At 42.6% G+C, this 23,025-nt stretch overlaps 3 protein-coding genes across 4 annotated transcripts in view; 1 reads left to right on the top strand and 2 right to left on the bottom strand.

Annotated features, from left to right (window-relative positions):
- Window positions 1-23,025, top strand: part of LOC308088592 (uncharacterized protein) — a 234,271-nt gene that overhangs the window by 43,062 nt on the left and 168,184 nt on the right. The window lies entirely within an intron of this gene.
- LOC308088218 (rapamycin-insensitive companion of mTOR-like) lies at window positions 5,756-16,838 on the bottom strand (the record flags this gene model as incomplete). The annotated part of the gene is made up of 7 exons (XM_080432626.1): window positions 5,756-7,890; window positions 8,354-8,492; window positions 9,848-9,968; window positions 10,662-10,820; window positions 11,054-11,260; window positions 12,247-12,618; window positions 16,757-16,838. 7 exons carry the CDS (start codon window positions 16,836-16,838, stop codon window positions 7,810-7,812), a joined length of 1,161 nt encoding a protein of 386 aa, XP_080288752.1. The 3' UTR covers window positions 5,756-7,809.
- Window positions 20,046-23,025, bottom strand: part of LOC308088487 (uncharacterized protein) — a 131,144-nt gene continuing 128,164 nt past the window's right edge. For both annotated transcript variants that reach the window (XM_080432953.1, XM_080432952.1), the window contains one exon: window positions 20,046-20,628. In XM_080432953.1, the coding sequence (XP_080289079.1) occupies window positions 20,618-20,628 (11 nt within the window). In that variant the 3' untranslated portion in view covers window positions 20,046-20,617. The remainder of the gene's footprint in view (window positions 20,629-23,025) is intronic.

Here is a 23,025-nt window from a genome sequence, read left to right on the forward strand (position 1 = left end):
ACATTTGACATTCACATCCAATTGGATCATTTCCCTCAAATACATTTTAGTTTATTGGGTTCTCCCTGTCTACTGTAGAACTATTTATGAAGAAATATAGAACATTCTAAAGGGTTCACAAACTTTGAAACACCACTGTAGGTGTCATAAAGGAAAAGATCAACACATATTTATTGTTTTAGGCGTAAACAGTGGGAGTGAGGAGGTGACTCCCAAGGCCATACTAGTACGTCCCCAACCTATCAGAAACTATGGTCATCTCCACACTAACAAACAGGCTCCCGACACCAACAAACTATCTACAGAGATTATTGCTACACCATGAGCCTTGTTCACTTCCTCATAGGAATGGTTTATCTACTATGTATGTGCGTGCATGTGTTCAGCGAAGATATTTAGTGTAGCCCTTTAGAATATGGTCAACCAAGTGTAGAGCCCATGAGATTACAGTAAACATTTTATATATCTAGTTTATGAAAAAAGTTTAATATAAAATAAAAATGAAAAAGATACAGTAATAGAAAAAAAAACACAGCCTCCTCACAGATTAGAAGGACAATATCAGTCACCAGACGGTGACAGTGATGTGTTTTCTGTTAATCAAACCAGTGTTGAGAAAGAGCTATTGCCAACTTAATACAAAAAAAAGTGAACTAGAAAAAGTGCTCCTCGGAGCACAGGTCTCCGCCAGGTCAGGTACGTTATTGTGGCCTCCTGGTGGCGCTATAATAGGCCAATGTGAAAAGGGTGCCATTTGTTCAAGGGCTTTTCACTGCAATCGGACACTGCATTCATGATTTGAGGCATTTTGTTCCAAAAATATGTTTGCAAAATTAGACCTGCTGGTGGCGCTATAACAGGCCAATGTGAAAAGGGTGGCATTTCTTCGTCGGCCTAATAGAAATGTGCGTGTGAAATTTCAGCGGCTTCAAATGCTCCGTGTTAGTTGTTTGCATTGGCGTTTTCCCCCAGGTGTTGAACCAGGGGTTGCCATATAAGGTCAAACCTATCTGTCTGATCCAATCGCAAGTACCGGATCCTCTCTACCTCGAGAGTATTGACAAGGTCGGCAAGCCACATTTTGACACTAGGACCTTCCTCACCCTTCCAACATAATAGAATACATTTTTTGGCGGACATGAGGCAGAAGTTTAAAAAACATCTGTGGGCCGGGGGAAGGCCCCTCAGGGTCAAAGAATTGTTGAAAATTATAGTTTGGGAATCTGGGGTAATATGCAGTGAAAGTATAGTGGAGATGGTGTTAAAAACCTTAGTCCAATATGTTAGAATTATAGGACATAGCATATAGCTGTGTGCCAGAGTGGCCTCCTCGGATTCACATTTCTCACATAGTGGTGACAGGGACGGGAATATTCTATGAAGTTTGGCATTTGAGTAGTGCAACCTGTGAACAATTTTAAACTGCATAAGACAGTGTCTAGCATTAATAGAGCATCTGTGAATCTGTGCGAGAGAACTATTCCATTGCTCTTCAGCTAACTGCATTCCCAGTTCCCTTTCCCACCTTCCTCGTATACCTGAGGTATCCACCTTGCCCTCTCTTAGGTTTGTATAAAGCTCAGAAATAAGGTTTGGGGAGAAGGGAGAGCGCTTGATGACGTCCCTGATATTAGACTGAGTCAGTGACCTGTATAGGGGTACGATAGTCCCTTATCTGTAAGTAGCGAAAAAAGTGAGTGGTAGGTAACCCAAATTTGTCCACTAACTGCTGAAATGAGGAGAAGACACCCTCGTTGTACAGATCTAATAGGGTGAAGATACCCTCCCTCTCCCATAACTTAAAGGCAGAGTCCACGTTAGATGGGGGGAATAACGGATTGCCTATAATTGGTAGCAGTACTCGCAGTGTACTCAGATCTGTTCGTCTTGCTATCTGTCTCCAAATGTCATCTGAAGCTCTTATTAGAACATTACCGTGATATCTACGACTGTGCACTCTGGATGGTGCCAGGAGAATAGTCTCGGGTTTGTATGGATAGCAGTCATCTCTTTCCAGCATTACCCATGAGGGGAGATGCTGGGGAGGGTGAAAGTAGAACATCATAGCTCTAACATTTGCTGCACCCTCCAATTTGGGCTTACATAGGTGGATTTTTTTTATTCTGTGACTCTTGTGTGACCATAGGAAGGGCATAATAATAGAATCTAATTGTTTAAAGAATTTCTTTGTTAGATAAACCGGTAAATTTTGAAAGAGGTAAAGTAATTGGGGGAGACTGATCATTTTAATTATGTTTACTCTGCCTATAAGGGAAAGAGGAAGGGTTTGCCAAAACCTCATGGATGCCTGTAATTTGTCAAAAAAGGGGGGGAAATTGGCTTTGTATAGGTCCTTGTAACACTTTGTGACCTGTATACCCAGGTATGTGATTTTGTCCGCTATCTTAAAGGGTAGAGAGCCCAGAAAGGCTTGGTCTGCTATTCTGATGGGCATAATTTCGCTCTTGGACCAGTTAATGCGGTATCCCGAAAAGCTACCGAACACATTAATCAATTTGAGGACGTGTGGGATAGTGGCGTGTGTTTTTTTTATGAACAAAAGTACATCGTCCGCGTATAAAGATATTCTATTTTTTGTACTAACTGTGTCATAACCATGGATCTGGGGGTCAGCTCTTATCATCTGCGCTAGGGGCTCGATGGCGAGCACGAAGAGAAGTGGCGATAGAACGCAGCCCTGTTTGGAACCCCTGTGCAGGGCAAATTCCGGGGATATGTTTTGATTGGTGGAAATGCGCGCTTTGGGACATTTGTACAATAATTTCACATGATTAATAAGTTAGTTTCCCCTAAGTACATTTTTTTAAAACCGCAAATAGGTAGTTAAATTCCAATTGGTCAAAGGCCTTGCGGGCATCCAGAGACATTATGACCAGGTCGTCATCAGGGCAGCGCTTAGAGTACATGATATTGAACAGGCGTCTCAAATTGAAAAAGGCGTGTCTGTTTGGGATGAATCCTGTCTGATCTGGATGTATGATCTTACTTATTACTTTATTAAGTCTCAGGGCAAATATCTGTCCTTACTAGATTTAGTAAGGACAGAGGTCTATATGAGTCCACATCCTCAGGGTCTTTTCCCTTTTTGGGTATTACAGTAATAATGGCGTCATACATTGTTGGGGGGAGACCATCCGGCCCCAATGCACTCCTAAACACACTGTGTAAATGAGGGAGTAGGGTGGCTGACATTTTTTTGTAGTATTCCGCTGTATAACCATCTGGGCCGGGAGCTTTGCCCGCTTTTAAACCACTAATTGCCACTTTTATTTCATCAATTGTTATATCCTTGTTTAAACTCTACCGACTTTATTTCTAGATAAACTTTATTTTGATGTGCTACTCCTCCCACAGTTTATTTTTCCCAATTTAGTGCCATATGTCAAAATGACCGGCTTCATTGGGAATGAAGGGCTATCATTTTTCTAAGAGATAGGTTGTATAGTTTAATTGATATTGATTTATTAGTGCATTACATTTCCCCATACACTTTAATGGGCAAATAAAAAAACTCAAATTCAGGTATTTTTGTCTCGTAAACCGTAGAGGCTAGAGTTACAAAACTTTGAGGGAAGGTTCATAGTTTATTGCCAAATTATTGAAACAAATATTACACCAGTCAGCCTCATGGTGGCGCTATAACAGCCCACTTCACATTTTGGCCTATAACTTTTGAACCGTAGGTTGTAAAATAAAAAAATCTTTACCCCTGGATTCCTTGGGTCATGGCGCATATAGGCCACGCCCATTTGCGTCTGGATAGATTTTACGCCATTTTGAATTTTCTTCAAAACACACTTTTAGCTCCTCCTCCCACATATTTTGTCCAAATTTCATAGAAATCGGTACACATAATCTCTGGAGACATGCAATAAACATGTGCGAACGGCGTTTTGATAGTCCTTACCGTTCGTCCGTAATTGGCTTCCAAAGTTAGCGGGAGTGGCCTGTTTTACTAAGAAGGTTAAAAATCAACGAAACGTCCGGTCAATCCCAAATTTGAATCACATGTCAATGGTGGTTTACTCAACGAATCCCCAGTAAACCAAAGCATTTCCACTTTGATCCATAGGGGGCGCCACGAATGCGCAAAATGTAACCGTTTAATGCAAAAACATGATTTTGGGGGGATCAATCCTCTCAAAATGAAACGCAAGTGATCTCAGGAGTTACGTGACAATGAAATTGGCGCAGCCTCCCACGGTATTCCTCCCAGCGCATTCCTCGAGTCCCGGCAGCCGCAACCCGCGACAGGCGTCGGCGCAACCACACTTTGCAATTGCCCTGAATTGCGACGCGTCTAGTTTGTATTGATTTTGTAAAATATCAGCTGGCCAGGGTTTTATCAGACATAACCCCCCTGTCTTAAGTTTGAATTGATGGCTGTTTTAGTTTTTTATTGAGGCATATGAACCAGTATTTAAAAAAAAAAAAAAATCACCAGTTTGATGTCATAGTCGTTTTAGTTGCTTTTTGAGTTGTTGAGTTTTGAACCTAGAACCTTTCGGTTTATAAACCCCTGACCTTATTGCTTGTGCCACGCTGGCATGGAAGATGCAAGTGAGAACAAAATACTTAACTTTGTAAAGTTTACATGGAGAGTGAAAATGTGTCTTAAGGTTACGGTCATAAATGCAGATTGTGCGCGGCTGCCTGTTGTGCAGCCAGAGCAGCCTAGATTGCAGCGCCTTCCGTCTTAACCTTACCAGGCCGGTCTGCCTTCGACTCATCTGATTGGACACGGACAGAGGGGGAAAAGCAGCAACGGTCTCAAGCATTAATCTGCTTCAAATAGACTTTTTCTCCACTCACGCATAAGAAAGCTGAGCAATGCCAACAAAACGCTCCGTTCCCATTGAAAACCATTGCAAAAAGACGGCCACATAGTCAGACACAAAGTTTTGGTGTGACCGTCGCTTGATGGTGGTCTTGAACCACAACCATGTGCTTACAAACCATTGATCGCAGCTCTCGTGCCACAGAGGCATGGAAGATGCAAGTGAGCACGAAATACTAAACCTTGTAGAATTTAGATGGAGAGTGGAAATGTGAAAATGGTGGTCTTAAACCCCAAACCACTGACACAGCTGGCTGGCACGAGAGCTGTGTCAGAAGCATAGAAGATGCAACTGTGAACTAAATACGTTACAAATTTAGCTGGGGACCCCTTGGAACCCCCTCAAGGACCCCTGGGGGTCCCCGGAACCCCTGCAATAGAGCATTTAGTTTTCAGCTAGCAATCAATCTGTCGCTTGGTAAAAGACAACTTCAGTGCAAAGATACAAATGAGACTGGTACAGGTTATTTAAGTTTGGGTATTTCGTAATTTTTGTTTTTATTAACAAGTGTATCCCTTTGATAGGATTGTATGCTTCTTTAGGTCAGCAATGCCCCCAAAACATACTGTACACATTATACAAGGGAAACACGATTCAGGCAACAAAAAAAAAAAGAATTTTTTTTTTAATTATAATACAGTCTTGAGGAAAAAATATAAATAACTTTTTTTTTTCTTCTCTGGTTGAGCTCACTCTATGGTACAGACATAATAATAAATAGATCGGGTCTGACATCACTCAGCGGATCTATGAATCATCTCTCTACGAGTCCATTTGTGTAGCAGCATTAGAGCAAAAAACAAGCCAATGGAAACGAGACCTCCCGTTTCCCTGGAAAACCTTTTACGAATCCCCAAATCGTCGCATTAGCCCGCACCCACCCCCCCCCCCCATCTCAGCCAATGATAGACAGTGATATTGCATTGTGTGAGAAGAACAATCCAGGGATAATCATATCTCTGCAATGTAAATGGCAACACGTAAATGGCAATCTATCTCAAGTAAAAAAAAAAAACAGAAAAAAAAAAAGGTTTACAAGCATTTCTTTTTGAAGGACCATGGGTAAAGGTGACTGACGTTGCAGCTTTGCCATGCGAGTTGCACATGCAGTGGGTTAAGTGTGAAGCACAGAGGTAAGAAAGGCATAACAACAGGTACAGTAGCTGCTGGGTTTATACGTATGGTTAAGATTCTAGGCAAGTCTATGAGCAGAGCAAAATTTCAGCACTGTTGTAGGGCTGCAATTATCTTCTTAGCGATTAGTCTATCGATTACTTTTCCGATTAATCAAACAATCGAGTAGTGTGTTTATAGTGTTAAGAAAATGTATCTAATCGACTAGCTCATGTGAGCTTGTAGATCAGCTATTTTCATCGATTTTATTAAGATCGATTTATACCGATATTAACTGTTGCAGCCCTACACTGTTGCCTGATTTACACTTGGTTGTGCATCGTGTCCTGCATGGAAAATAGGGAGATATATAAGCTCACACGCGTTGTGTGCTTGTAGATCTGCTATTTTTCAGCACACGACCACTGGCTCGCCAAGCCAAGAGTAATAATAGGGCTTTGTTTCTTCAGCGAGGCGGCGGCAGCGATTCTTCCTTCGCAAAGGGAGATCAGAGGCATAACGTCGGTCTCTGTTGGGTGGAAACCTCATATGTCCAAAACTGTTACTTTTCAGGATTCAAATTCAAAAGCAGCAGATCAACAAGCTCAAATCGCGTCGCGATTACGAGCTTGTGGGCGTTAATTTACGGAGAAAAAAAAACACAAAAAGTTAGAATTATGAAGATAAGAGGTTTCTGCTCGACAGCAACGATAATAAGGGAAGCAGCACCTGCACAAGGACCAGCGCAAGTCTATAGAGGAGTCTCCTCCTGCTGGAGATTTGTACAACCGACAAGCACACTCCCCCCTAACGCACTGGCTGAAGGAGACACACTTACGGAACACAGAAGTGTGGCGCAATTTAAGCGGAAATGCAGTTTTTCTTTCTTTTTTCTACACGCATACGTATCGTGTAAGGGGTGGGTGGATACGGTGCTTTAATAGAAAACACAATACTACTGGCGCTTGATTGTCTGAGACAGAAATAAGAAAAATACTCGGCTGACAAGTGCTAAAAGGAAGCAGGAAGTAGAAGCGAGAGTTTTACGGCACAAACCTGGCTATAACAGACTGAAGGTTGGGGTGGGGGGAATGCACCAGGGAGGGCCTTGGGTAGTTTTAACAACGACAACAAAAAAATAAACAGAAAATAAAAACAACAGGACCCTCTGTAGTGTTTTGTTTCATTAAGTGGGAAGGGAGGAGAAGAGAGTATGAGGTCCAAGAAAATCACTGGGTTGACACAACATGCCTTATTAATTTCGTTACATAAAACACCACCTCTGGAAAGAGATAAAATGTTGATTTTTTGTTTGTTTTCTGTCTTTTTTTTCTCCTGTTATACGTTTTTTTTTTTAACACAGCGTCAGTCTTGGTCTTAGTGATCCAGCTTGTCCGTAAGCAAAAAAAGTCCCACGTATTATTGAGTGTTGCTTCTTGAGATTGCCACATGTCCTTCTGAAGACAGCATTTGGTTAAACTGCTCCCCTCTCCTCTTGTTCCTTTTACAACAGTCTGAAACAGCATTAGGCGTGTTGTTACAAAAACAAAACAAACGAAAAAAAAAAAAAAAAACTTTGTTAATAGACGTGGAGATAATTTTGTTTACAGCTCTCGTTTGCTGGAAGAAACGCGAACGACGGCCACCCTTCCTCTTCTCTTTCCCTTGGCCATGCCCGTCTCCCCTTGTTATTCAAAGTGACACAAACATGAACCAAATGTCTTCTCTTGCGCCTCCTTGTGGCCTTAATCTTTCTTTCAGTCACTCTAGTCTTTTTGTGTTGTGGTAGTAGTAAAGGTCGGAAGGAGGAGGGTGCAGAGGAGAGGTGGGGAGGTGATCAGGATTCTGCAGGAGGGTCGCCGTCCTCTTCTACGGGGTTTGGGGGCGGGGTCAAGATGATCTCCGCCTCCTCGTACATCTGAAAACACATGGCAGCGTGTGACGCACAGCGAATGGTACACTCAAGAGGCAAAGAAATTAGCAGTGGTGAGCAAAGTATACACTCGAGTAAATAAGTATAATTAGGTATGAATTATGAACCCCAGGAATTGTCTGAAATTTTCTGAGGTTTTCAGAAATTATGAAATAATAGTAAAAATTACAGATCTACAAGCTATTTGAAATAGGGCTTAAGTGGTTAACTCAATAATTTGGGTCCCAAGAGTCCCCTCCTAGAAATCAGTCAAAAGTACTATATTTCTATTAAAAAATGTAGCGGAATGAAAGTCATTAGCTTGAAAAAATAAAAATGAAAATACTCCAAAAAAATCCTTAAGTACAGTACTCAAGTAAATGTACTTATGATACTGTCCACCACTGGAAATGAGGGGATGAGGGAGGGAGGAAAAAGAAAGAGAAAGAAAGAAAGAAGGATCTCTCACTGGCGTGAAGTGCACATCCTGGAAGAGCTCCTGGATGAAGCGTCTGGAGGCGAGGCGAAACATGCAGTGGGCCAGGAGGTGGGAAACCTCCGAGTACAGGCAGATGTCATCGAACGCATAGGGAAACTTCTCCTTTATCCTGGAGGGGTAGAAAATAAAGAGAATATATCGTCTCTGTCGGGTGGAAACCTCATACTGTATGTCCAAAACGGTTACTTTTCAGGATTCAAATAAAAAAATAGCAGACATATCAGATCTACAAGATCAAAACGCGTAGTTTTGCGCCGCATTTCGAGCTTGCAGATCTGGTACTTTTGTGTGACACTGTAGTATGATCAAATAGGGCATTACTTAACACATTGAATGCCAGGTTTTTTTTTAAAAACAGGGTACAGTCAGTGCCTGGATTTTTAACAATTTTTGAACCTTTTTCAAGTAGTCACAAAATATTTTCAGTGATCACCGTCCTCACGGTGATCCCCTCATTACACACATATAGGTCTCGTACAATCGGGGGAAAACAATTAAAAACATTAGGTAATCTGTTCCATAGTTGCAGCCAGTTGAAAATAGTCTAAAATACATAATTTTAAAAAAAAGTACACAAGAGCCGAGATACAGGCTTTTGAAGTTAACCAGGAAGTGGATTGGAGTCTAAATCTTCGAAAAATGATATCTCCTGGTGCTGTGAAGGAAAAAAGGAAAAAAAAATGTAAAAAAAAATTTAAAAAAGGAAAAACAATTCAAAAACGGTCATAACCGTTTTTGGCACACAACGCATGGCTTCTCAAAAACGGTCCGGACCGTTTTTGGCACTCAATGTGTTAAATATATAAGTGATGTAGTGAGGTGTAAGGTCATATATATGGATTAAAAAACTAAATAAAATCTCAAGAAAATGTTTGTTAGTCCTAATCTGCATCTTTCTTAACAGCATGAAAGAAGCCCTACACACTAGCGCTGTGTTTCCTAAACTATTAGCACGATATGTAAAAATGTGAGCTTGTAGATTATTGTCGGTTCCAAAAACGTAAACAATTTGTGCAAAACTTTGAAACAGCATATGTGGGGGGTTACATATCATTTTGGGTGGTCCTTGACATGGAAAAGTTGGAGCACCACTGATATAGCAACATACTGGTGGGATTTAGAAAACATCTTTAGATATGTATTTGACTGCGGACGCCCATCTCAAAATGTTTTCTTCCAGGGACCACCACAGAAGCAAAGATTTGAGTTTCAAATGTCTGCTTTAAAAATACATGTATTCAAAGATTTGCACAAATGTTCAAGATTTTTCAAAAATAGCAGATCTACAAGCTACAAAGCACTATGAGCTATAGTATATCTGCAATTTTTGAATAGCCCAGAGAAATCTTAAAATGACAGATGCGTTCCCGGATTGAAGCGGTTAAATCCATGCATATAAGATAAGGTAATGCAACAGCACGTGGCAGATGTTTGCAAAGTTGCGATGAGTGCGAGTGGCCTTACGTTAGCAGCCCGGTCTCATGGCCTTTGGTTCCTACTGAGGAGCTGAGGTTGACAATGAGACGAAGCACCTCCTTCCTCAGCAGAATGCGGCAGGCGGGGCCGTCTTCTGATATCGACTTGCCTGATAAAACAACAAAACCACACAGATTAGAATAGAACAGTGGTTCTCAACCTGAGGGCCGATGGCTCACTGGTGGGCCGTGAGGATATTGCAAGTGGGCCACCAAAATAATTGCCAAAACTTTGTGCTGCGCTGCGAGCTTTTACATCTGTTATTTTAGAAAAAAATTTAAAAGTCTTGAAAGTGTTGCGAACTACTGATTTAGAGGGTATTTGTAGAATCGGCCTCAGATCTTAACACATTGCCCGCCAAAGACGCAGATCTGCGTTCTATTTAATTAATCACTTGCCCGCCAAGAACGCAGATCTGCATTCTATTATCTTTTTTAATTTTAATTTTAATTTTTATTCCCCAAGGGGCGCCCTAACAGCTTTGGAATGATCGATCGTCACTCAGAGAAGAAGTACCGTAGTCGGATGTGACGTCATTCCAAAAAAACAGACATCCATCCATCCATTTTTAGAAAAACACTCCTAACTCAGTTTCTTTTTTTTTGCATTGAAAACCACCCGTTTTTAACCAAAAAAACTTTTTTGTTGTTGTACACAACGTGGCTTCCACGGCGTTTCAACGATCGTCTATTTAAGGTAATTACGCTGGCAAGGGGATAAAAAACGATGTTTAATATCAAGGCGGCAGGCGGGTAATGTGTTAATGGGTTTAATGTAATGTTAAATCTACGTGCAGTCTCACCTATGACGATGTCACTGGGTCTGGGGGTGGGCGTGCTGCACACGGAGCCCTGTGACACGGCTGCATCGCTGCAGCCCGACACCCCGGAGAACTTGGACTGAGGCATCACCTCCAGACGATGGCCACTCTGTCCCCCCCACGATGGGAAATCAACGTAGTCTAGGAAAGCACAAGTTAAGGTTTAGACTTGTTACTTAAATCAGCCTTTTTCAGTTTAAAATCTAGCGACACTTTAAAGGCCTGACATTGGTGCAGGAACACTCAGCGGGGAATTTGGACAAGGGATGTCAAAAATGTATAGTTTTGAAATGAGCCAATATCATTATTATTATCATTATTATTATCATAACCACTGGTGTAGACGGCTGTGTCCGACTGCATGCGACGTCTACCTGTGTTGCGAGTGTGTGTGCTGTTGATCTGTGGCTGCGTGGGGTATCCCAGAATGATGGCTCCCACACAGTAGATGCAGTTTTCTTCGGTGTGTTCCTGCAGGCCCGTCTCCTCTGGGCCCAGACCGTGGTTCTGGCCTTCCCCCCGGGTGCCGATCAACTCGGATATGCTGAACTGCTGCCTCAGCGGTGGGATAGTGGGACGGTCTACACAGGAGGGGACAAGGGGACATTTATGAGTTCCACATAAATATGCATGTCATTCACATATTTTAGTTTTTAAGTTTTATTTTTGCCACAATTAATGCACTTTGTGTCCCCGGTAGCTCAAGGTTCTGGGTTCAATCCCAGATCACCTACGACTCAGCGTATGAGTAGCACGGCTTGGGTAAGTAAGAGGTGAGGCAAGTACTGGGAGCTGATGGTATGTGTTGTGCTCCACCTCAGCAATCCATCTCAGGGGTCTAGCGCATTGAAAAGGGGATAGACACCCCTGTTCTCAGCCAATAAAGACAATAAGCCACTCCAAACTACTTACATACTTAATTTATGTAGCATAAGATAGAGGTCCAACATATCTTAAGGATGTTTAAGGGTCCTGGCAGAAATTGAGCGAGCACGCAAATGCACACTATTTACTTCTAATCCCTCCGAGTAGTATACTATCGTTAAAGGAGTAGTTCACCCCAAAAAAACCTACTTATTTTCTATCAATTCCACACCCCATGAAGCCTTGAATTCATGGATTGTTTTTTGTTTTTGTCGCATTCCTGAGCCAATAATCTGATGACCAGCGAAGACCAGCGAAGTCTATCTGGTAGGAGACTCAAAGAGTCTCCTAATGAGCAGCGAATTATTGGCTTAGGAATGTGACAAAAATTAAAAAATCTCCATGAATTCAAGGCTTCATGGCGTGTGTAATCGATAGAAAATAAGTCATTTTTTGGGTGAACTACTTGTTTAAGAGTACTTTTGCTTTCAACCTGGGCCGCAGCGTGGCGGTCCAGGCACCCTAGGCTGCAATGCCTAGGGTTCGAGTCCCAATCCCGACGACCTTTGCTGCCTCCCCATATCTCTCCCCATTTCCTGTAAGTCTACTTGTCCTATAAATAAAGGGAATAAAAGCCCCAAAAACTAATCTTAAAAAAAAAAAAAAAATGCTTTCAAAATGTCTGTTTTTACGTAGCCTTTACCGTCTCCGTCGCCAAACAGGAAGCGCTTCCTCTCGTCCGAGGGCGGGCTGACTCTCTGCTGGAAGTAGGGCGCGTCCCGGATGTGGAACATGTCGTTGATGTCCATGGGCAGCGCCAGGCCGATGTAGTCGTCGTTGCACCCGTAGGTGGCGCTGGAGACCATGGAGCGTACCGAGGAGCAGCGCTGCAAGGTGCTCTGATTGATGGGAGACAGCAGCTCCTCCTTGTCCAGGGAGGCAAAGCTCAGCGCCTTCAGGAACCTAGGGAGGGAGAGAGGAGAGGCTGGTGATGAGAGGAACCAGGGGGAGAGAGTGGAGGAGGAGGGGGATGAAGGGAATAAGGAGAGCGTTGGGTACAGGATGGAGACGGAGACTTGTTGAGAATAGGGCCGTCACGATTAAGACATTTTACGACACAATTACTTTTAGGCTTTCAGACTCAAACAGTGTTTAGCAAAAGCACAAAAAGCTTTATTGTAAATTCAGGTTAAGATCATCATCATCACCAATAATAAGAGAGCAAATTCATTTCATAGACTAAAAACAATACAGATAATGGAGTTAGCAATAAAACCTACTATGCCATATGGCCAGTGCTTAGGGGAAAGGGGGAAGATGGGCAGGCCGACCGACCCAGGGGAGGGGGCACCCCAGTATATCACAGCAAACCAAATGAATTAAACACAAATAGCACAGAAAGCGGGGGTTACCACAACCACTGGGCGGCCGTCACCTGCTCCCATGCACCATGGATCCAGCAACAGGCCTGTAATACAAACAAAAGGTTAATGACTAGCAGTGAAATAGATTAAAATAACAAAGATTCAAACACTAAGAATAGGATGCTGTCTGTTTGGCCTATTTACCCGGTAGCCTCAGAAAATAACAATCCCAAATAATAATAACGAAATAAACAATAACCCTAAATAACAATAATAACTAAATAAACAATAATCACAAATAAACAATAATCACAAATAAACAATAATCACAAACAATAATCACAAATAAACAATAATCACAAATAATGAAAAGAATAAACAATGAGTCTGGCTGTAAGCCGGAGGTTGTGGACCGAGGCAACAAGGTAGGAGCACGTTAACCCATATAAGGGCATAGGCAATATTGAGCCACACGGTTGCCGTGTAGTTGTTCCACGTCACGGCCGGCCGTTTTATGAACGGGAGGACTCTCAGAGTGGTGTGTAGAATTAAGATGGTTCTCAATGAGTGGTAAAAGCACAACCAGCAAAGGACAACAAACGGTCATGGTCAAGTTCACGATCATGTACCACATAGCATAAGGCAAGTGCGTAAACAGCAAGATGGAGAGACATAGCTGCACTGACACGTAACAAACATACAAGCGAGCCCAACAGGCCAGCCTGGAAAAGGAAACACAACCAGTGTGGAGAGAGACAGCTAACTGTGGTAGGAAGTGCGTTGCTTTAATACTGATGACAATCAGCCCACTGATGAGTGGGCAGAGCTTTAATACTGATACCAAACAGCCCACTGATGAGTGGGCGGAGCTTTAATACTGATACCAATCAGCCCACTGATGATTGGGCGGAGGAGGGGCCGTGGGTAGCGTGGGAACCAACGCCCATGCTGCTACACTTACTCTATGGTGAAAGTTAGAAGAACTTCATGAAACATAGGATTGCATTTCAACAAACATCAAATAGTAATAAGATATAATCAGAATAAGTATTGAACATATTAGATTAGATATTATACACATAGAGCTCTTCACACGTTTATTTAAGCGTCCTTGGGTTTATGAAAGGCGCTATATAAATTCAAGCTAATATTGTCTCCGCCAGGCCGAAAGGCATGGCGAGAGAGTATGTTTTGCCCCCTGTCCGTCCGTCCGTCCGCCCGTCCGTGTGTCCGTGTGTCATTCTGTCTGTGTACAGCTAATCTCCGGCACCGTTGGCTTGCTCGCAGTGAAACTGTGCACACACACTGCCTGGATGCCACAGAAGAACCTCTGCCCATTTTTTTTCACATGGGTCTATTATAGCGCCACCAGGAGGCTGATTTGTGCAAAACATATTTTTTGACAGTACTCCTACAGATTTTGTCCAAAAATCCCGCAAATCGGTACACAGTATCTCTATAGTCATTAAACGAAACGAGTCTTTCAGATTTTTCATATTCCATCCTGATTGGCTAAAAATGGCTTCCAAAGTTTGCAGGAGTGCTCCGTTTTTAACAAAATGCCTCAAATCATGAACACAGTATGCAATTACCTTGAAATTTTGCGCGTACATTTCCACTATGCCGAGAAAGAAATGCCAATTGAAAATTTTCAAATCAGCCTCATGGTGGCGCTATAACAGGCCGATTCGTGTTTTTACCTATAACTGCACCGATCTGTGTAAAACTTTGTAAGCGCACTCCCGAGGTCAAGGAAAAACCCTTGCCCTGCATTTTTCATATCTGCCTTTTATAGCGCCACCAAGAGGCCGACTTATGTAAAACATTTTTTTTAAATATTACTCCCGATTTTATCCACATTTCACGCAAATCGGTACACATGATCTCTATAGTCATGTGTTCAAGACGGATGTGTTTGATTTACATCTAAAGTTTGCAGTAGTGGCTTGTTTTGAACAAAATGCTGCAAATCATGAACGCAGCATCCGATTGCGGTCAAACTTTGCACGCACATTCCCACTATGTTGAGGAGCAAATGCCACCCTTTTAACATTGGCCTGTTATAGCGCCACCAGCAGGTCTAATTTAGCAAAACAATTGTTTTGAACAAAATGCCTCAAATCATGAATGCAGTGTCCGATTGCCGTGCAAGGCCTAAGAAGAAATGGCTATCTTTTCACATTGGCCTATTATAGCGCCACCAGGAGGCCACAATAACCTACCTGACCTGGCGGAGACCTGTGCTCCGAGGAGCACTTTTTCTAGTTATTATTATTCACAGGTTCAAAATGACCCAAACCCTAATGGAACCTGAAGGTTCAGATATCCGAGTGGAGCCGATATTAAAAAAACGGGACGGCACCCATTATCAGTGGTGTAAAGTAACTAAGTACATTTACTCAAGTACTGTACTTATGTACAATTTTGAGGTACTTTTACTTTACTGGAGTATTTCCAACTGTCAATACTTTTACTTCTACTCTACTAAACAATTATTTGAAAACTTTAGTTACTAGTTACTTTGCAGATATAAATTATTACATTCTAAAACATACATTAACATTCAGTGCCATGCTTATTTATGGCAGTTTGGCTCTGAGTGCCACAGCCAAAATTCATTGTAAAAAAAAAGTGCTTAGGAGCCGAGATACAGCTTTTTTCAGTAAGAAGTTAAACAAGAAGTGAATGAAGCAGCAAATCTTCAAATCATCATATATATATATTTTTTTTTTCATGACGTCTTAGACGTCATGTGGCACTGAATGTTTACCACTTTAGCCCTATTTTATACCTAGGCTATTTGAAAATACTAACTCACAAGCTTGTAGATCGGCTATTTTCAAACATTTTAGTACTTTTACTTTTGGTATTTAAGTACATTTTGATACCATACTTTTGTACTTTTACTAAAGTAAATTTTGAATTGCGAGCTTGTGAACTTGTAACAGAGTACTTCTACATTGCAGTATTGATACTTTTACTTAAGTATAACATGTGAGTAGTTTTTCCACCACTGCCCATTATTTGATGGTATATGGTATATATGGTACAGTATATACAAGCTAACTCCTGCATAAAGAAAAACATCACATGGATGCACCTGGGACGTATCATCAGTGTTGTAGCCTGGGGTCGATGGTTGTTTCGGGTCTCGCACAATACACCCTCGCCGAGGTGACCCGGCCGGGGTTGATCAAGCCCCCGACTTACATCCCAGTAGCTACCCACAGTCAGTCCTCTTATCCGGGACTACTCTGCCAGGACTGGGAGAGAGCAGAGGCTCTGGCACGTGGAGGGACTAGGCTCTGTAGATGGCCTCCTGGCCAGGCTCCTCCTTCGTCTCACCAGGTCCAGGACCTGAGCGTTGCACCAGACTCCCCCTGGTGGTACTACAGGCTCCACTTGTGGCTTGCTTGAATAGCCCTCCTTAAAGGCCTCACCGTGGATTTGTTGGGCTTCTTCCTCACGGAAGACACAGGCTAGGGTGCTAACCCATATTGCTCCCGGATGGTGTCTACATTCCGGCTTTCAACCGTCTCTCCAGTGGTCACCAAACTATTCCTGTTGTCACATAGTCTATTCCTATGAGCCACTATAAATAGAATAACACTGACACTTTCCTCCATCCGTTCCCTCAAAGTACTCCTTCCATCTTCTCAACACACTGTCTTCGGTTGCTAGAACATTTCCATCCATCCTTCATCACCTTAACCTCTTGCTCATCCTTCCCATCTCAGTGCCTGTCTAGCCAATCGGTGCAGGTCCTTTTCTCCCTCCTTGGTGTCCAACCTTTCATACAACTACTCATACTCTTTTCCTTAACCCTCACCACCTTTCTCTCCGCCTTACCCCTTATCTCTTTGTACTCCTCCCTACTTTCTTCATCTCTCTGGCTGCCTTTCTTATCTCCTCCCTGAGGTCCACAGAGCATTGTTCTTTCTTCATCTTCACACCTACCATCAGCTCCCAGTACCTACCACACAGTGCCGCTTTAGACTCCACAGGGGCCCTAAGCATGATACAGGACACATGCACGCGCGCGCAGCGCGCGTGATGTGTCCTCCGCGCGCGATTTTTTTTTGCGGTTCTGGGCGGATTGGGTTCGTTTTTTTCGCGGTTCTGGGCGGATTGGGTCCGTTTAAAAAAATAAATAATAAATAAAAAAAGGTTTTATTTATTTTTTTTCTTTTTTTTCGGCGGGTAGGCGGGGCCCCACGCAGCCTGCGTAGTGTGCGTGTAGGGAGAAGCGGCCCTGCTACCACAGGACTCAAGCCATGCTACTCGATACGCTGAGTTGGCACCATCACCGTAAATGGTAACTCCTGTTTGAAAATGTTCAAAACATACTATGGGAGTGCTTTTTGGTGATTTGGTAATTTACCTCAAAGAATTATAGGCAAAATTATGCAGAAATGCAAAAACAGTCAAATTTTGGCAGCCATCTTGAAAAAAATGTCTGCCATCTTTGATTTATGAGTGGCCCGGTTTCCTAAATCGAAGTGTGATCTCCAAAGATGATGCGTACCAAATTTCTCGCTTGTATCACCATTTGAACAATTCTCCCCAAATATTGCTGTTAACTAGGCCACTCCCATGGCAACGACCCCTTTTAGGCAATTAGCATGAACACACCCACACACCTTCATATTCACATACTTGAGCAACATTTCAGCCTACTAGGACAAAAACTAGGAAGATTTGATCAACTGCTGGTGGGCATTTTGAAAAATGGCTGCCACGCCCACCAGGGTGAGAATTTGTGATGTCCCAATATACAGTTTTGTTCCCAATATATCAATCAACACTTCTGCCAAATTTGGTGCTTTCATCGCAAAATTGAACGATTAGGCTGATTTCTCGTGCCACGCCGCCCCACTAATAACAGTTACATACAATTACATTTACTGGATGTTTTAATCCAGAGTGATTTACTAAAGTTTAACATCAGAGTAAAAGATTAGTCAACCAACAACATGGTCAGAGCAGAAGGACAGTAGAGCAACACAACACAAAAAGCATCAAGTATAAAGGTTTATTAAAAAAAGCATCAAGTAAAGGTGTTTATACAATTACATTTCAAGAATAAAGGTTTATACAAAGGCACAAGAATGGTACTGTGATAATTACATGATCAAATATAAATAAATCACCATGTAACTTTTTGCACTTTTGTGCAAGTAAAAGACTATTTTTGGGTGTGCATTGCATTGCATTAAAACTTCTACATTTCCTGAGAAGATGGAGCCGCTGCCTCGTCTTTTTATAAATGCTATCTGCATTGGTCTCAAAGGTGGGTTTATTGTCTATAGTTGTTCCCAGATATTTAAAGTCAGTGAACTGCTACATATTTACACAAACCTGAGATAACTGGCCTAAAGATGGACCCTGTGCCCTCTGCTCCTGTCCCACCTCCCAAATACACGATAACAGGCCTAAAGATAAACCCTCTGCCCCTGTCCCACCTCCCAAATACATGATAACAGGCCTAAAGATGGACCCTGTGCCCCTGTCCCACCTCCCAAATACATGATAACAGGCCTAAAGATGGACCCTGTGCCCTCTGCCCCTGTCCCACCTCCCAAACACCAACAAAACAAACCGTGGTCTTAACAACATTAAGGTCAAGGAAGCTGCCCTTAAACCAGGTGGCAATGTGATCGATGTGCAGGGGGGGCTTGAAACATAAAGGAGGGGCTTGAAACTTCCTTCAGACAGGCAACCAAGGCCATGTCGTCAGCATACTTTATGAGAGAGAACTCTTTGTTGTTGTATTGTAACTCATTTGTGTATAGGGAGAATAAGAGAGGAGATAACACCAGTATTCAAGACAAGGCAGTCAGAAAAGGTTTTATTAATAAAGACTTGCTGGGGTCTCTCTCTCAAAAACTCCCATATCCACAACATGACGTTACTACTAATGTTCACACAGGCGTCTTAGGAGAAGATTGGGTTGGACCTTATTAAAAGCAGAGGAGACGTCCATAAAAAGTACACGGTACAGACATATGTTTTAGGCTTGTCTAGGTGACTTAACTAACCATAGTGTATAGACTGAGATCAACTGGTTAAGCAGTTTTCTGATCTGTTCCAGATAATCAGCAGATATAGATATGGTCTGTGCTTCCAAAAATAATACCACTCCAGAAACCAGGTGTGTCATAGTGGTAGAGCCTAGCCATAAACCTCTGAAATGGTATTATTCTGGCACATAAGTAATTATTGATACAGTGTGTTGGTTCGTCCATGTTTTATTCTAACTCATAGCGACTGCAAGACGATACATGATTCAGTATTTCTGTTAGGGAACAATAACATCGCCCGCCCCACCCAGGTACAGAAATGAGATGGGCTCTAGAGTAGGAAGGGTCTAGACTGTAGTAGGCTGTATATGTATATGTGCAGTGTATATGTACTAGAAGTTCTGCCCGCTACGCGGGCAGAATTCTAGTACCCCCCCCCCTACCCCCCCCCCAAAGAAAATGTCGTTTGGGGGTACAAAATCATGGGATAAAAAAAAAACCCAGAGGGTCTCCCCTTCCCCCCTTAGGGGTCCCTGGAGACCCTGGGGTCTCCAGGCCGTGACCTACAGACACTGCGAAGGAAAACTGTGAAGCCACAGCCACGCATGCAAGATGTTGCACATGAATTCTGCAGCCGCACTGAGGCGCTCCAACACAAACACTCTGACATTAAGCTTCACACAACAAACATCAGCAGCACACACAAACATTCACCACAATGACAAACAAATTACGTCCGCGCAAAAATGAGCAAGGGCTCGCTTATTTTGGGGTTCAAAAATCGTGGGCTAAAAATTTCCCCCAAAAAAGTTTTTACAGCGCATCGCCTCCTGCCGTCCTTTCTCTCTCTCCATCTCCGTGTCTCTCTCTCTCTCTCTCCCCTCTGGCCCTCTCTCTCTCCCCGTCTTCCTCTCTCTCCCTCCCTCGTTCCCTCTCTCTCTCTCTCTTTCCCTCCCTCCCTCTCTTCCTCTCTCTCTCTCTCCCTCTATGTCTCTCTGTCTCTCTCTGTCCGTCAGCGAATAAATGAAGGCACTCGCACCCTGACTCGCACAAAACAATGGCTGCCGTTCGTTTTTTGCCCTCTCTCTCTCTTTCCCTCCCTCCCTCTCTTCCTCTCTCTCTCTCTCCCTCTATGTCTCTCTGTCTCTCTCTGTCCGTCAGCGAATAAATGAAGGCACTCGCACCCTGACTCGCACAAAACAATGGCTGCCGTTCGTTTTTTGTCGGCTGCACTCGGAGCCATTCGGGCTCACTCGAACTCGCCACCTGATTGGCCAGCTTTTGCTGTCAAATTGGTTAGAGAAAGTGCGTCGACGCATGCGCAGTGGGCAGCTTTGTGTGTTAGGTTGCTTGTTGCTCGCTTAGGTTGCTTGTTGCTCGCGCACGATCTGGCAACAGCGGGTTTTTTGGTCGGGTTTTTTGGTCGTTGCTTTCAGCCAACAATCGGATTGTAGGTTAGATATATGCAGCAGATATGGTATATATAGATATCTAGACTGGATCACAATCAATTTGGAAAAAGAAAACCAATTTCCAATGAACAAGCACTGATGTACTGAGACACAGGCTAAATCCACTAGTGCTGCTAGGAGATGAAGACAATGCAGGGATGACAAGATGAGGCGACATCTGGTGGACAAGCAGGGAAGCACGGGAGGCGGGACAACACAACTCCTGCTCCATCACAGCATCACTTTCTTCCTAAGAGGAAAAGAACAACGCTTCTGTTAATTACCACATAAAATGCAGGGGGGGGGGGGTACAACATTAATGTATGTGCTGTTAATTGCCTTACTATCATATTTGACCTGTGGCCTGAGCCTAACATTTTGTTATTAACCTTCTGCAGCCTATTTCTTGTTCTCCTATTCCGCTTTTGATTGGATCAACGACGCTGCCGTAGTTCCTTCAGTCCATCAATTAAAGCAGTGCTTGTGACCGTCAATGCTTAACTCTTTGATTGCCATGGACGTGTAGACGTGTCCGTTGGCACTTAGTCCACAGTGCCAAGACGTGTTAGACGTGTTGGGGCTTTTCAGTTGTTTTCCACCAGATGGCGATGTTGGCTAGCTTATGAATGACGCTTTCACTGCCAGATGACATCAGACGGAATTGACCCGGGAGTTAAACAAATCGTCTTGTTTACTTCCTGTTTATTTCCAGAGGGAAAATCCCTATATCTCCGTTACTCTTACGTTACGGTCAAAACAAGGCATTTTCAACTGGTCCCAGCTGTGCAATGGATTGTCCGGATTTGACCCGGGGCGAGCGTATTCAGGGGTGAGCGTTCTTGTGTTCCTTCAGCGCACCTCGCAACACATGCGCATTTATTTATGACGCGGATGTCACGGTATTTCTCTCTTTAAAAAGGGTAATTAGAGCGATCCATTAAATTAAAACTTTTATTTTATCAATGATCACTTTTATCAATGATCACTTTATCAATGTCACCCTAATATTGATATTAAATGGGTTCAGAAACATTCGACTTATCAGAGGTTTGCAGAAACATACAATGTCAATGTTTTCTGTGGCAGCAAGGCTGCCAGGCTGTAACGATACAAGGAGATGGAGCAACATACATAAATCACCTGCTGTAGTTAAATGACTAAATGTTTACATAAATCACCTGCTGTAGTTAAAGGAGCATTTCACCCCTGGAAGAAACTGCAATCACTCAATGTTAATAGTATTTGTAGTAGATTACAGTAGAACAATTTAAAATGTGCACCCTATGGCCAGAAAAATTATGAAATCTGTGTGTTTGACTAGGGTTTGACTGGACTGCTGCATTACTACAATGACCATAATGCTTTGGTGCACTGCCCCTCCTTGGGAGGAGTGGAGGCTGCATGTGGGTGTGATCTTCAACAACAACACACAACATGTGTACCAGTGTTCGACAGTGTTGCCATGTCTACTTATTATAAGCGGCTTCTTTCTAAAATGTAGTTGATATTTGGGCTTGTATCCAAATGTTTTGATTGTTGTTTAAACCAGTGGTTCTCAAACATGTTCATGTATTTTTCATGTTAATTATAATCTGAAATTATAATTTGTGCCAGGGAGCCCCTACCAAATATGTGTTGTTAAAACGATTACAAAATATTCCACATTTTGCACTTTTTCCCCTCAAGATTTTTTGGAAAATAGCAGATCTACAAGCTCACAATGGGTAACATCGCGACGCGTTGTGAGCTTGTAGATCGGCAATTTTTAAATATATAATATCCCATGTCTAGGTTTAAAGTGCTCTTGGCCTAGTTATCTTCTTTTGGGCTTGTTTTCATAGACCTTGTTTCTTATTTCTTTCACAATATCTGGCAACACTGGAAGTCAGAAGCGTCCATCTCATCCTTCATGTCCAAAGATTCGTTAGCGATTTCACATCACTGACAAATCCTTGGTATCTTTATGCCGTTCTACTTCCGTATAGCATAGTAGCGACATAACTGTCGAATCCTTGGTATTGTGAACCTAGCCTTTCAACAGTGTTTGTTTACCGTCGCTCCACGTTGTATTTGGATTCTTTCACGCTTGCGCTTATGAAACACTAAACAGGATTATTATTTCATGTCAACATTCAAGTACAACTATCAGAAGATGTAACTCAGGTAAAGTAATGCGTCACTCTGCAAATTTAACTAAAGTTTTCCACCTGTACAAAGTCATTTCTTATACAGACATCAAGGCTAATACAGACATAATGATCCTTCCCTTGTCAATATCTCGCCATTTAGGGCAATGATATAACATTATGTAGTGATTTGATGCATGAGCATCAAATCAGCAGCTGCTGCCTCAACTCTGTGGGGTGGAGTCCAAGACGGTTCAAGGTTCGACCAAATCTTGGGGACACCCCTTGGGGCTGTCTTTGGAGCTGGTCTGACTGAGACACGTCGAGACAACATGTAGTGCGGAAAGGAATGAGCCATGCCGTCGTGACGTAAATAACATCACAAGATATTCGAAGATTACTTGATATCTAAAAACACAGATTATACACAAAAAAAAACAGGATCTTGTTTCTTGAGTCCTAAACTTCATTAAAATAAGATCTGGTTGCAAAATCGGCAAAATGTCCCTTTAAATGACTAA

This window comes from Gymnoscopelus braueri (assembly GCF_963280865.1).
Source record: "Gymnoscopelus braueri genome assembly, chromosome: 7".
NCBI classification, from domain to species: domain Eukaryota; kingdom Metazoa; phylum Chordata; class Actinopteri; order Myctophiformes; family Myctophidae; genus Gymnoscopelus; species Gymnoscopelus braueri.